This window comes from Crocodylus siamensis, chromosome 1 (assembly GCF_052110815.1).
Source record: "Crocodylus siamensis isolate JL-2025a chromosome 1, ASM5211081v1, whole genome shotgun sequence".
Lineage (NCBI taxonomy): Eukaryota > Metazoa > Chordata > Crocodylia > Crocodylidae > Crocodylus > Crocodylus siamensis.
This window is the reverse complement of record NC_143395.1, coordinates 319,367,002-319,380,917: the sequence shown is the minus strand read 5'-3', so window position 1 is coordinate 319,380,917 and position 13,916 is coordinate 319,367,002. Positions and strand designations below refer to the sequence as shown.

The following is a 13,916-nucleotide window of genomic DNA, read 5'->3' as shown; positions in this document are numbered from 1 at the left end:
AGAAATTTGACTATATCGCAGATTGACCTAATTTGGCCAATTTTAAATGCCCATGTGTGTGCACAGCCGCAACACAGCACTCAAGCACAGCAAGGAGCACAGCCCAGCAGCTTGGAGAGCTGCCTCCAGCTCAGTCCTTTGTGGTGAAAGAGGAATGGGGAGGGTGGGGATGGGGGGCAGATCAATGCCCCCATTGTAAGGAGTGGGGCTGGGATAGGCGCTGCCCAGCCAGGGCAGAGCAGGGCACGGGACAGTCGGGGCTTGTCCACAGGGTGTGGGGAGGGGGGCAGCAGCTACAGGCTGGGGCGAAGGCCATGCTCCCAACAGCACTGATGCCTGCTCCAACCACAGCGCTACCCCCAGCCCACAGCTGCAGCCCGCCTCAGCCTACCCCATCCTGCGCAGATCTGGGGGCATACCTCCCCCTGCCCCCATGTCCTTCCAGATGAGTGGCAGGAGTCACCAGATAAGCTGCACCAGGGCCACTGGCATGCAACAGTGGAGCTGCTACCCCCTTCCTGTGCTCCTGGACAAGCTGTGGCTCCATCCTGCCCCACCCTGACTGGGCAATGCCTACCCCAAGCCCAGCCCCACTCCTCCCTCACTGCACGGGGCATTGATTTGCCCTCCCGTGCCCCTTCCTTCCTGCCTCCCCTTTCACCACAACAGACTTACCAGCTGCACGCAGTTGTATCGGAAATTGGATCTGTATCAGCTGATATGCGTCCTTAAAAATCAGCTATCGATATCGGCCTCCAGAATCTCTGCTGGAGCACCCCTAATATATATCTGTTGTACTTCATCTTCCATTAACTTATTTGGAGTTAAATAGGATTTTCTTAAATCTTGTACAGTTGATCTAGGTGTACTAGAAAATAGTGTTGCAGAACAACTTTGGAACTTAATTTGTGGATAATTTTATATAAAAGTGAATAGAGAAATCATTTGTTCAAATGCCTCCTTTGCTGCTTTAGTTCTACTTTTCTTACTTTTCTGTAATATTTTCTTTTGTTGTCTTAAATCTTCTATGTACCTGGCTGAAACTACTTGGAAAGTGTACATCTAGAAGCAATTACAGTAATAACAATGCTGTTATCTTCATATGTAATTTCTCCCAAAACTGCATTTGAGGGGGAAAGGCTAGCATAATTTTGTTTATACTGGAAACTTTTCTTTTCCTAGATGAAGATGGCAACAATCAGTGGCCAGAAGGTCTGAAATTCCTATTTGACTCTGTTAGCTCTCAGAATATGGGACTGCGTGAGGCTGCTCTGCATATTTTCTGGTAAACTTCAGTATTTCAGTTAATGTACTTCAGTATTTAGCTAAATCAAGTATTTAAGAAGTGCAAGAGAAAGGAAACTCTCTAGTTATAACTAGCTATTCTGTGCTTTTTTCTCTTTATTATGAGATTTTAACTGGCTTTCAGAAAACGGATGGCATTTCGATCTTGACTTCAGTATATCTTATGTACTACCTAAAGTTCCATTTGTAGTCTGTTTTCTCCCATCTCCTTCCCCTGGGCCTGCAGATGGCTTAAAATCAGTTTTACAAATTTTTGTTTTGTTTTTAACTGTCTTTAGGAACTTTCCTGGGATTTTTGGGAATCAGCAACAACATTATTTGGAGGTCATTAAACGAATGTTGGTTCAGTGCATGCAAGATCAGGACCATCCAACGGTAATTTGTTCCCTCTAAAAAGACAAAATAAGTGTAAGGACTGGTGGTATGATGGTTAGGGTTGCTAGCCTGGGAGACTGGAAATGTAGGTTCAATTCCCTGTTGTCATAGGCTTCCTTAGCAATCTCTGGCTAGTTACTTGGCTTATTACTTTGATTGTTTGTGAAAACTTTACCTTTAATCTTTTTTCCTGATTTCCATGCAAAGAAAATCTAAAGCGTAGTCATTCTTATTTTAGCTCTACTGTGACAAGTATTCTCATCTAGTTTAGAAACACTGTCAAACATGAACATGCCCAAATATCTATTTTGTTACTCTAAATTTAAATTTCTTCCCCCTCTTTTTAGATCAGGATGCTGTCTGCTCGGGCCGCAGCTGCATTTGTGCTTGCTAATGAGCACAATCTGCCTCTTCTTAAACACTTTGCAGACTTACTACCAGGAATCTTGCAGGTAAGAGAGAATGCAGAAGGGGCATCATAGCCTCACTGCTTACTGTATTTACTCAAATATAAGGTTTTCTGAAACCCTGAATATAAGATGTACCCATGCTAGGTATCCCTCAGGATACCCAGTATGGGTTTGTTGCGGCTAGGTCTTGCTTGACCAATCTCATTTCCTTTCACAACCAGGTGACCTATCACCTGGACAAGGGGGGAAGAGATTAACGTCATATATCTTGACTTTAAAAAAGCCTTTGATCTGGTATGCCATGATCACCTCTTGGCAAAACTGGCTAACTGGCCTCGACTTCACCATGATCCGCTAGCTGGGGAATTTGGCTCTGTGGCAGGACCCCGAGGGTGGTGGTTGACGGAAGTTAATCGTCATAGTGCCCTGTTACCAGTGGGGTCACTCAGGGCTCTGTCCTAGGGCCCTTACTTTTTAACATCTTCATCAGTGATGCGGACATTGGTGTCAGAAGTGGGCTGGCCAAGTTTGCCAATGACACCAAACTCTGGGGTAAAGCATCCACACCTGAGGATAGGAGGGTGATCCAGGCAGATATTGACAGGCTCATGAAATGGGCGGACGAGAACCTGATGGTGTTTAACACCAAAAAATGCAAGGTTCTCCACCTTGGGAGGAAAAACCTGCACCATGCTTATAGGCTCGGCAGTGCTATGCTGGTTAGCACTACAGATGAAAGGGACTTGGGGGTCATGATTGACCACAAGATGAACATGAGTTTTCAATGTGATGCTGCAGCTAGTAAAGTAAGCAAAACCCTGGCTTGCGTCCCTAGATGCTTCTCAAGCATCGTTCTCCCGTTTTACTTGGCCTTGGTGAGGCCGCAGCTGGAGTACTGCATTCAGTTTTGGGCTCCACAATTCAAAAAGGATGTGGAGAAGCTTGAGAGGGTGCAGAGGAGAGCCACGCGCATGATCAGAGGTCAGAATAACAGACCTTATGATGAGAGGCTGAGAGCCATGGGACTGCAGCCTAGAAAAGCGCAGGCTCAGGGGCAATCGGGTGGCCACCTATAAGTTTATAAGGGGTGTTCACCAGGATCTGGGGGGACGTCTGTTCACCAGAGTGTCCCAAGGGATGACGAGATCGAATGGTCACAAACTCCTCTGCGACCATTTCAGGCTGGACATAAGGAAGAACTTCTTTACTGTCCGAGCCTCTAAGGTCTGGAATAGGCTGCTGCCAGAGGTGGTTCAAGCACCCGCTTTGAATGCCTTCAGGACACTTTTGGATGTTTATCTTGCTGAGATCCTACAATCCCTGCTGACTGGGCAGGGGGCTGGACTCTGATCCTCCGAGGTACCTTCCACCCCGACCGAATGTCTATGAAATCTATGAAATGTACCCTTAATAATTAGATTCTGTACCTGGAAAAATTGTTATGATTTTCTAGGTATAGCATCTAATTATTGCACGTTTGCCTTTTGCATTTGTCCCCTAACCACTGCTACAGCAGGGAAGATGTATCTGGAGGATCAGGTTGTCCTCTGTCCCCTCCTCCTCTCCCTCCCCGCTACCCCCCTTTACTGTGAGACCAAGCTCTCCCTGAGCACATGGAAGTGAGGGATAAATTTAAAAACACAAGCCTTGAACTAGACATAACTGTAGTAATTTGTATGTAGGGAAATTGCCACAGGTACCCATAGACTTGTTTCATCTGGAATTGATGCATTTCACATTTTTTGTTTAAAACTGATGGAAGTTTTAGTGCAGGTACTTAATAAACACACTTTTGTACGTTATTATAGTACAAACTGTGTGATACTAGTCCAAAGCCAAAAGGCCTCTGATTTACCATGTAGTTGATTAGGCTGCGTTGTATTTGAGGAAATACTGTATGTTGGTTCTGGATAAGCAATTAATTTGTAAATGCCGCTAGTAATCTGAATGTTTTCCATGTTTTATGGTAGTTATGAGAACTGTTTTGGGGAGGTTAGGTCTCTTTTTTTTTTTTTCTCCTGAATCTCTTCCAGTTTTATCAAATTGTTCAAGATTGTTCAATTGTTCTATCAAATTGTTCGAATACAGCTGTGTCTGTCTCTTCTTTTGGAAACAGCTGTGATTTTAAATAATCAGTTCCAAGACTGAATTGACTTACATAAATGTAACAAATTGTGTAAATAAACATATAAATGTATACACACCACATTAAGTGTGCCATTGTATAAATCACTGTTTTAAATTATATGGTACCTTTCTAAAGGGAAAATTAGTGAAAATTAAGTTTCAGAGCCTTTCCTGGTATGTCTGAGTAGAAGAGTTCTTTTAATTGTGTTAGTGGAAGGGATTGATAAAATTAGTGAATCAACATTCTTAAATTGGGAAGCCTGGATAGCTTGAAACAAGGATTTAAAGATGTTGGTGAGGAGATCTACCCTGCTGATAAATTTAAAAGATAGCAGAGACATTCCGGAAGGCTGGATGGCTTTTAATATTGATGTATTGGTGAATAAATAGGGTCAGAAAATATAAATATAATTAGAGGTTGACTAGTCTGAAATCAGTCCTCAGCAATAAGATGAGAAACCTGATTATAGTATGGTATTCAGTGAACAAAGAATTAAAAGATGCAACTGTATTGCTAGTTGATACGACTTAATGGGGGGACAGCTGTGCTGGGCTCCACAACTCCTGACGTCAGCTCCATGCTGGCGGCAACTGTGCATGCACCTGGGGGCAGGCTGTGGGGCAGCACAGCCTGCCCCCAGGTACATGCACAGTTAATGCCAGCACAGGGCTGTGGAGCCTGGTACAGCTGTTTGCAGCCTGCTTACTGCAGCTGCCCAGAGCCCAGGCTGGCTACAAACAGCTGCGCTGGGCTCCAGAGCCCAGTCACCAGCTCTGCACCAGGAACGGGGGGGAGACACCAGGCTTGTGCTGCCTCAGGCCCCTCCCTCACTGCCTGCTCTGGTGTGGGTGGTATGGAGCTGATGCCTGGGCTCCAGCAAAGCTGTTTGCAGCCTCTCAGCTGCATCCAGCCCAGACTCTCTGGGTAGCTGCTGCCATCTACAGAGCCCGGGCTGAGGGACACGGGGCAGAGGCTTTGGGTGGGGGGCAAGGGGCACACTTGGGGCATCCTGCCATGTACCCCCTGCCCTCACTTTGTTTCTCTGGCATGCCAGCACTCCAGCACCTTCCACAGTAGGCATTGTGGGAGTTTTCAGCACTCCAACCAAAAAACGTTGCCTACCCCAGAGTTAAGTGCACTAAAATTGGCTGAACTGAAATCAGCTGTCAGTAGGGAATTGTAAAATGAGGTGTTTCTACAGTTTTGTCCTAGAAGCATTGTTTGGTACTCTTACCTGTTACCTGGAAAAAGACATTTACTGCTGCTTCTTTGTGGGTGATGACAAAGATTGGCAGGGTAATGATAGAGATTAATTGACTGGGTCTAATGTCTTTATTAATATAATATAATTAAAGACCAAGGATAAAAGCTTTGCTCTAGAATAATGTGTTATAGTTGTACAAGCTACAGTTCCTGATATACCACTTTAGGAAAGACTTGTCATACGTGGCTGCATAAACAGAAAAGTCATGAGTTGGGAATTAAGGAGGTGATGTTTTAGCTCTCTGTGGTGCATTGTTCATAGGAAAATAGGGTTAGAAAGGACCTCATGAGGTTATCTAATCCAGCTGCCTGCTGAAGGCAGGAGCATCCCTGATTTAAACCATCCCAGCCAAGTGTCTGTCTAACCTGCTCTTGAAAATTTCTAGGGATGGAGATCCCACAACTTTAGCCAGTTCTGATGCTTAACCATCCTCATGGTCAAAGTTTCTTCGAATCTCCAACCTATATTTCCTCTGCTGCAGTTTGAGGCCTACTCCTGTATCCCATGGTCACAGAGAATAGTCTATCTCCATCTGCTTTATAATCATCCTTCAGGTATTTGAATATTGTTATAAAATCCTCCCTCAGTCTTCTTCAAACTGAGTAATCCTAGTTCTTTGAGCCTTCCCTCATAAATCATGTTTCTCAGGCTTCTAGCTAGTTTTGTTGCTCTCCTTTGGGTTCTTTCTTATCTATCCACATCTGTCCTGAAGTATGAGGCCCAAAACTGGACATCATACTTCAGCTGATGCCTTACCAGTACCAAAAGGTTTTTTTTGGAGTCATATGCTGGAGTATTGGATCCAGTCCTGGTGTTACCATGTTAACAAGATGTTGACACATTGGAGAGGGTGTAGAAAAGTGCCACAATTGGGTTGGAAAAAAAACTATCCAGGTGTCAGTACCTTTTGGAGAGGGGCATAACAAGAACCGGTAGCTGGAAACTGAAACTAAATGAACCAGTGGCTGGAAACTGAAATTAAACTGTTCAAATTAAAAATAAAGCCTAAGCTACTCAGTACATCCACAGGTAAGGCTATTTTTTTTCAAGCAGTTGTTTACCAGATCCATGGGTTTTAACATTAAATGTGCTCCCTAATTGGATATATTATGCCTAGTTTTTTGGATCAGCTTGTTTTCAGCTGTATATCACTTATACAGCTTGTTTTCAGCTGAACCTCATTTAGGTTCCTTACAACTTATGCAGAGCCCCTTCCCTTTAAGGAGGAGCCTTAAAAAATGACAGAACCTAGTAAGTTTCAGGGCTTCTAATAGTATAGCAGGGACAGTGATTGAGGTGGGTCAGAAGGATTAACTGCCTGTTCACATGTTAAACAATTTTTATGATTCTGGATGTGGGTTAGACTGCAATGTCCTTCATAATTGAAACACACTGACAAGACAAGTGGTAGATTTTTTTTTTTTTTTTTTCCTGCAAAGATGCATTTTGATTATATCTGTTATTGGCTTGAAGACAGGTAGCTTGGTGATTATCCCAATGACACACAACAGGTCAGAACAAATGTTATAGTGGGGTCTTTGATCTTAATCTATGAATTGCTAGATTAATGTAGCTAGACTTTTAAGGGTTCAGAACAAATTTACCTGGCATCTAAGGCTAAATTAGATTCCCTTTGGAAGAGATGTGCAACTGCTTGAGTTCTAATATAAAGCTCTTTATAGTAGTCTTCCTGAAAATGAAGCAGACTGGAAGTAAAGAAGATTGGCACTCTATTAGGCTTCTGTTTTGAGCTCTTAAAGGAATCTAGAAATAGTGTACTTGTGATAACAGCCCTAGTTTGTTTTCAGGTTATTCAAACTGTAAAGTTTAGTTTATAGGAGTGGGAACTAGAAGTATAATCTCTGTTACACAGCAAGCTGAATTGAAATTGTACTAAGATCCTTGCATTCTCCAGTACCTTCATTTAAATAAGAAACTGAAGTTTTTTAAATTAAGTAAATATGAAAACAAATACTATTTCATATGCATGCAACTGCTTTAAAGTTGAATTCACTATTTTCACTTTTTACCTAGAATCAGTTGCCAATAGGTTGGTGTTAACTTTGACTATGGAGTTTTGTACTGTCCAAAAGATTGTGATGGATTTTGAATGATAACATACAATCCAGGGACAAAGTAAGTTTGAAATAAATGACAAAAGGCTCTAGGAACTAGATATATTTGGCCTAGAGAAGAGAAGACTTAAGGTGGGATTTGATACGTCTTCAAGTAATTAAAGGGCAGTTACAGAGAGGATGGAGAGGGCTTTTCTAGGACTAGAAGCAAGCTGCAGCAGAAGAAATTTAAATTGGAGATTATAAGAAAATTTCTGCCTATAAGGGTCATTAAGCTACCTAGAGAAGTTGTGGAATCTCCATGCTTGAAAACTTTCAGAATTAGGTTAGACACTTGGCTGGGATGGTTTAGTTATGTATGGTCCTGCCTTCAGCAGGATTTTAACTAGATCACCATGTGAGGGTGCCTTCCTGCCCTGCTTTCTTATGATCCTATGCTACAATGTTTAACAGTTAAATAGTTAATGTTAATACATTTTGTCACTTTTAGATTTTTGATCTAATGACCCATTTTGATGCATCCTGTTTATACGTCAGCTGCTGTTTCATAGTTTCATAATAGTTAGGGTCAGGAGGGACCTGAACAGATCATCTAGCCTGACCCCCTGCCACAGGCAGGAATGAATGCTGGGTTCACAAGACCCCAGACAGGTGATCATCTAACCTCCTCTTGACTTTGCCCACGGTAGGGGTGAGGACCACTTCCCTGGGAAGTTGGTTCCAGATTTTGGCCACCTAACTGTAAAATATTACCTTCTGATCTCTAACCTAAGCCTATTCTCCATCAGCTTATTACCACTGTTCCTCGTCACCGCAGGTGGTGCTGGGGAGAAAAGGGCTCTACCTATTTGCTGTTGATCTCCCCTAATGAGTTTGTAGGCAGCCACCAGGTCCCCCCTCAGCCTCCTCTTGCTGAGGCTGAACAGGTTCAGGTCCCTCAGTCTCTCCTCGTAGGGCCTGTCCTGCTGCCCTCTCACCAAGCGGGTGGCCCTCCTCCAAACCCTCTCCAGGCTGGCCACATCCCTTTTGAAGTGCGGCACCTAGTACTGGACACAGTACTCCAATTGTGGCCTGACCAATGTCACGTAGAGGGGGAATATCACCTCTCTGGACCAGCCTGAGATGCATCTTTGGATGCATGACAAGGCTGGCCTTGCTGGCTGCGGTCTGACATTGGCAGCTCATGTTCATCTTGGGAGTCAATAATGACTCCAAGCTCCCTTTCTGCCTCTGTGCTTCCAAGAAGGGAACTCCCCAGCCTGTATGTATGCTGTGCATTCCTTCCCCAAGGTGCAGCATCCTGAATTTATCTACGTTGAGCCCCATCCTATTCTCACCTGCCCACTTTTCAGACTGCTTGAATATGTGATAAAATATGGATTGCCTCTGTTCATGTTTTCAAGGTTTTCTTTTCTATCTAAGGACTAGAAACATAGTTTTAATAGAAAAGTATGGTTCTAGAGTAGGGGGTGTCTGGCATAAAGCTGGAGGTTGGGGGAAATGGCTAGTGGGGCATGACTTGCCACAAAATTCAGGGTTCTTGGACCCCAGTGCACATGGGCATTGGTTGGAGGGGAGCAAGCAAGGGCTATACGGGTACAGCCCTTGCTTGTCCTGTATCCATAGGACTTGTTCCTCTGCCTGATCCCAGACTGACCACAGCTGCTGCTGGCCCCTGGATCCAGCCTCAGCTGACCCCTGTCACCCAGATCTCAACTGGATAAGCTGGACATCCCTGTTTTAGAGCATGGCTTATGGAAAGGGCTAGATTTTTGTGACCATTGCAACAGAAGTCCTAGGTTATAAATAGGAAATGTTAGAATAGTTGTGGGTGACATTTAGAGTCAGTTGGGGAAAGAATTTTTACACTGTTAGAGTTGATTCTATTAATTGACTAGTAAGAAGGGTTGGAATATCAAATCAACAGAGCTTAAAACCTTGTTTCAATATGCTGAATGACATTCCAGCTGACTAGGTAGGTCCTTTAGACTAAATTTTTCAAGTCCCCATACTTAAACTCCTGAATTCTTAGTATGTAAGAACACCTGGGCCACGGGTTAGCGAGGATTTAGTTAGGGAGCTTCTGGACGGGTTGGACGTATTCAAGTCAGCTGGCCCGGATGATCTCCATCCTAGAGTTCTAAAGGAACTGGCCGGGGTCATTGCAAGTCCCCTGGCACGGCTTTATGAGCACTCGTGGTGCTCTGGTGAGGTACCGGAGGACTGGAAGAGGGCCAATGTGGTCCCCATCTTCAAAAAAGGCAGGAAGGAGGACCCGGGAAACTATAGGCCAGTTAGTCTCACCTCGATCCTAGGCAAGCTCTTCGAGAAAATTATGCTGGCACACATCCAGGAGGGGCCAGCAGGAGACTGCATGCTTAGGGGCAACCAACATGGGTTCATCAGTGGCAGGTCTTGTCAGACCAACCTGGTGGCCTTTTACGATCAGATCACCAGATCATTAGATGCAGGGGTAGCAGTGGATACAATCTTCCTGGACTTCCGGAAGGCTTTTGACACTGTCTCTCACCCTGTTCTCATTAAGAAACTGGGGGGCTGTGGTGTAGACACCCACACAGTCAAATGAGTCGCCAACTGGCTGGAGGGCCGCACCCAGAGGGTGGTAGTAGATGGGTTCTTCTCAACCTGGAAGGACGTGAGCAGTGGGGTTCCGCAGGGCTCGGTCCTCGGGCCCACACTGTTCAACATCCTCATCCAAATCGCTGATGAAGGGGTAAAAAGCACCCTGTTCAAATTTGCTGATGACACTAAGATGTGGGGGGACGTGGGTACATTGGAAGGATGCAACAAGCTACAATCAGACCTCGACAGGTTACAAGGGTGGGTGGACGAGAATAGGATGAGTTTCAACACAGACAAGTGCAAGGTGATGCACCTCGGGAGGAACAACCGGCACCATACCTACAAGTTGGGGAACTCCCTTCTTATCAGCACGGAGGCGGAAAGGGATCTGGGGGTCATCATTGACTCCAAGATGAACATGGGCCGGCAGTTAGGAAGGCCAACCGCACCTTGGCATGCATCCACAGATGCATCTCGAGCAGGTCCAAGGAGGTGATCCTCCCCCTCTATGCGGCACTGGTCAGGCCACAGCTGGAGTATTGCGTCCAATTCTGGGCGCCGCACTTCAAGAGGGATGTGGACAGCATGGAGAGGGTCCAGAGGAGGGCCACTCGTATGATCAGGGGACAACAGGGCAGGCCCTATGAGGACAGGCTGCGGGACCTGAACCTATTCAGCCTCCAAAAGAGAAGGCTGAGGGGGGATCTTGTGGCCTGTTATAAACTAGTCAGGGGGGATCAGCAGGCATTGGGGAAGTCACTGTTTCCCCGAGCACCGCCAGGAGTGACCAGGAATAACAGTCACAAGCTGGCAGAGGGTAGATTTAGGTTAGATATCAGGAGGCGCTACTTCACAGTCAGGGCGGCTAGGGTCTGGAACCAGCTTCCAAGAGAAGTGGTGCAGGCTCCTACCCTGGGGGTGTTTAAGAGGAGGTTAGATGAACATCTTGCTGGGTTCATTTGACCCCAGTACTCTTTCCTGCCATGGCAGGGGGTCAGACTAGATGATCTGCTCAGGTCCCTTCCGACCCTACAAACTATGAAACTATGAATACAGGAGCCTAACTTTCAACCAAAGCAAAGCATCTGGAATGCCAGCTGACTTGTATTACATATGGGTGCTTATTACTTGTGAAAAATAAACTACTTGTATTTAGTGACCACTGTAAATTTGGACATACAACTTCAGATACCCAGACTTAAAAATAGTTACTATTGTACACCTATTTATTATAAACGTGAGCAAATAGGATTCACTTTCTTCTTCCCACCCCATCTTTCAGCAGCTATTAAACAGAATGTAGGGTCAATGGCACAGTACAGATTTGTATAGGAATGATCTTTCTTGACTTCTGGTCTGTATTTGGGCCCAGTTTCTCCACACTGTTCTGACATTAGCCTTCCATGTTAAGTGAAAGGATTCAAGAGGCAAATATTTTTGTGGCATCTTTTATTGGACCAACTGTGTAGTTAGAGCTGTTCAACAAGCTTTTTCACATTTGATGTTCTTCTTTGAGTCTGAAGGAGAAGCAGATGCAGGCTGAGCTAAAAACTCTAGGAAAGACTCCATGCAAATGCAAATAATCTTTCTGGATCAAGGTGTCAAACATACAGCCTGAGGGCTGGACTCTGCCTCCAGAACTGTTCCACAAGCAATATGGTGGGTTGCCAGAATGTAGGGAAGTGTGGCCACTGGGGGTGCATGGTCATGGGTGGTAGGGGGACAAGCCACTGCTGTGCATATACAGCCTCCATTTGCTCCCCTCCCCTGCTCGCCCTGGACCAAGGCCACTGCAGCTACTGCTGGTTCCACAGATCTTGTGGGGGAGGAGACCCTGCAGGCTAGATCATGCCTATGGTGAATTTGACACCCTTGGTTTGGAGGACAATGAACTAGGAGTGGAGAGGTGAACAGGAGCTGTTATAAGACGAAAGTGAAGTAGAATAGGCAATCTGTTTCATGACAAAAAGCATTCAAGATGGGGGTAGTTACTACCAATGACAGAGGTTCCCAATCCCTGGGTTGCAGCCCAGTACCAGGCCATGAAGGGTTGGCTGCTGGTCCTCAGGAAGTCTGGCTGCCGGACCAGAAGTCCAGACTAAAAAAGGTTTGGCTGCCACTCCACAGTCTGCCAGTCATCAGTTTGCTGGTCCACAGTCTAAAAAAGGTGGGAACCCCTGGCCTGTGAAGTGCAGGGAGATGATTGGCAGTATTTATAAGGTTACTGTAATGAGTCATAAAGCCACTGTCTGTATTGAGACCAAATTTTTGACTGTCCAGTATAGTTACGAATTTCTGTTCCCATGCCCATCTTTCCAACGTGTTTTGTAAATTCCTTTTGAGCATGAGGATTGTAAGGTCAAAGGAAGTGGTTCAGTAAATAATGTTCTTGTCTGTCTTTTTTTTGTTTCTGAAAAAGTTCATATGGGTCCATAGTTCCCATCTTGTTTCACCAACATGGTTTCAATGGGGGCTTCTGATGCATTGGATGAGGTGCACATAACACTGTAGTATGTGTAGGATCTGTGGATTCTGATAGTTTTGTTGTGAGGTGTGTTTGCTGTTGTGTCGGAGATGCATTGATAAGTTTTACATTTATTGCTGAGGCAGGATTGTATCCCATTTGGAGTCTTTTGATTGGAGAAGAGTGTGCTTCTGGGCCAAGAGTAGGGGAGTGGGAATACTTTCCTCAAGATCATCTTTGTACGAGCCACACAAATTCCCCTTAACGTACTACAATACAAAAAGAAAACTCCCCCCAATTGTAGTCTCTTAATTGTTACACGCTATTCTGCACTGGAACCTGTAAGATCATACTGTTTCAGCCTATAATTGGAAAAAGATCAGACCTTGAGGGGAAGTATTCCCAACTACACCATCTGCATTTCAAGCAATCCTCAAGGAAGTTGTAGCTGATTTTAAAAAGTATTAAGATCAGTTAGGTGGTTGAGAAGACTTTTGTTTTGTTTTGTTTTTTACCAGATTCTTTCCCCATCTTAAAAAAAAAGGTGGTGGGGGTGCAGGGACGAAACAATCCACTCCATTTCCATGGTTTTCTAAAGTTCACTGGTGGAAAATTGGGAAGATGAGAAAACTAGGAATACCAAGTTTTAAGGACTCTTTGTTTATAAAGATGCAGAATTTAACCAATATTTTATGTATATAACATAAAGAAGCAAAATGGGTATGAACTTTGCTTTGCTTTGCAGATGAGCTTTATAGTTACCAGTTAATAAAGAAAAATATTGAATTCTGAAGTACAAAAAATGTTTTCTGAAATTATACCTGTCAAAGTAAATGCATGTTTTCTCTCTTAGCATTTGGGCACTATTAACCTGGCTATGCGTACGTTTTACTAAGCTAAACGTGCCTCTGGCTGGCTGTTGCATGAACTCACACTAACACCAAAGGAAACCAGTTAAACGGGGAGAGTGACCCCTAAATTTTAAGGGATGTAAAGGGATTGTATTAATTTTGGACAACAAATGGGGACTTTTCATAACCTGGTGTTGATAGCATGAGTTTAGAGCAAAATATGCTAATTTAATTTTAATTTCTTCATAGGCTGTAAATGATTCTTGCTACCAAAGCGATGACTCAGTCCTCAAGTCCCTTGTAGAGATTGCAGATACTGTTCCGAAATATTTGCGCCCACACCTAGAACCTACCTTACAACTAAGTCTGAAGGTAAATTTGAAAATTTATAAGCTATTATAACTGTAGAATGCCACTTGCTAATAAACTTTTGGTCTAATCATCTGCATTAATCTTCTGGA

At 44.3% G+C, this 13,916-nt stretch overlaps 1 protein-coding gene across 1 annotated transcript in view; it reads left to right on the top strand.

Moving 5' to 3' along the window:
- Positions 1 to 13,916, top strand: part of IPO5 (importin 5) — a 73,804-nt gene that overhangs the window by 18,166 nt on the left and 41,722 nt on the right. The window contains exons 4-7 of the mRNA XM_090023197.1: positions 1,183 to 1,285; positions 1,584 to 1,680; positions 2,028 to 2,132; positions 13,705 to 13,827. Of these exons, the coding sequence (XP_089879323.1) occupies positions 1,183 to 1,285; positions 1,584 to 1,680; positions 2,028 to 2,132; positions 13,705 to 13,827 (428 nt within the window). The remainder of the gene's footprint in view (positions 1 to 1,182; positions 1,286 to 1,583; positions 1,681 to 2,027; positions 2,133 to 13,704; positions 13,828 to 13,916) is intronic.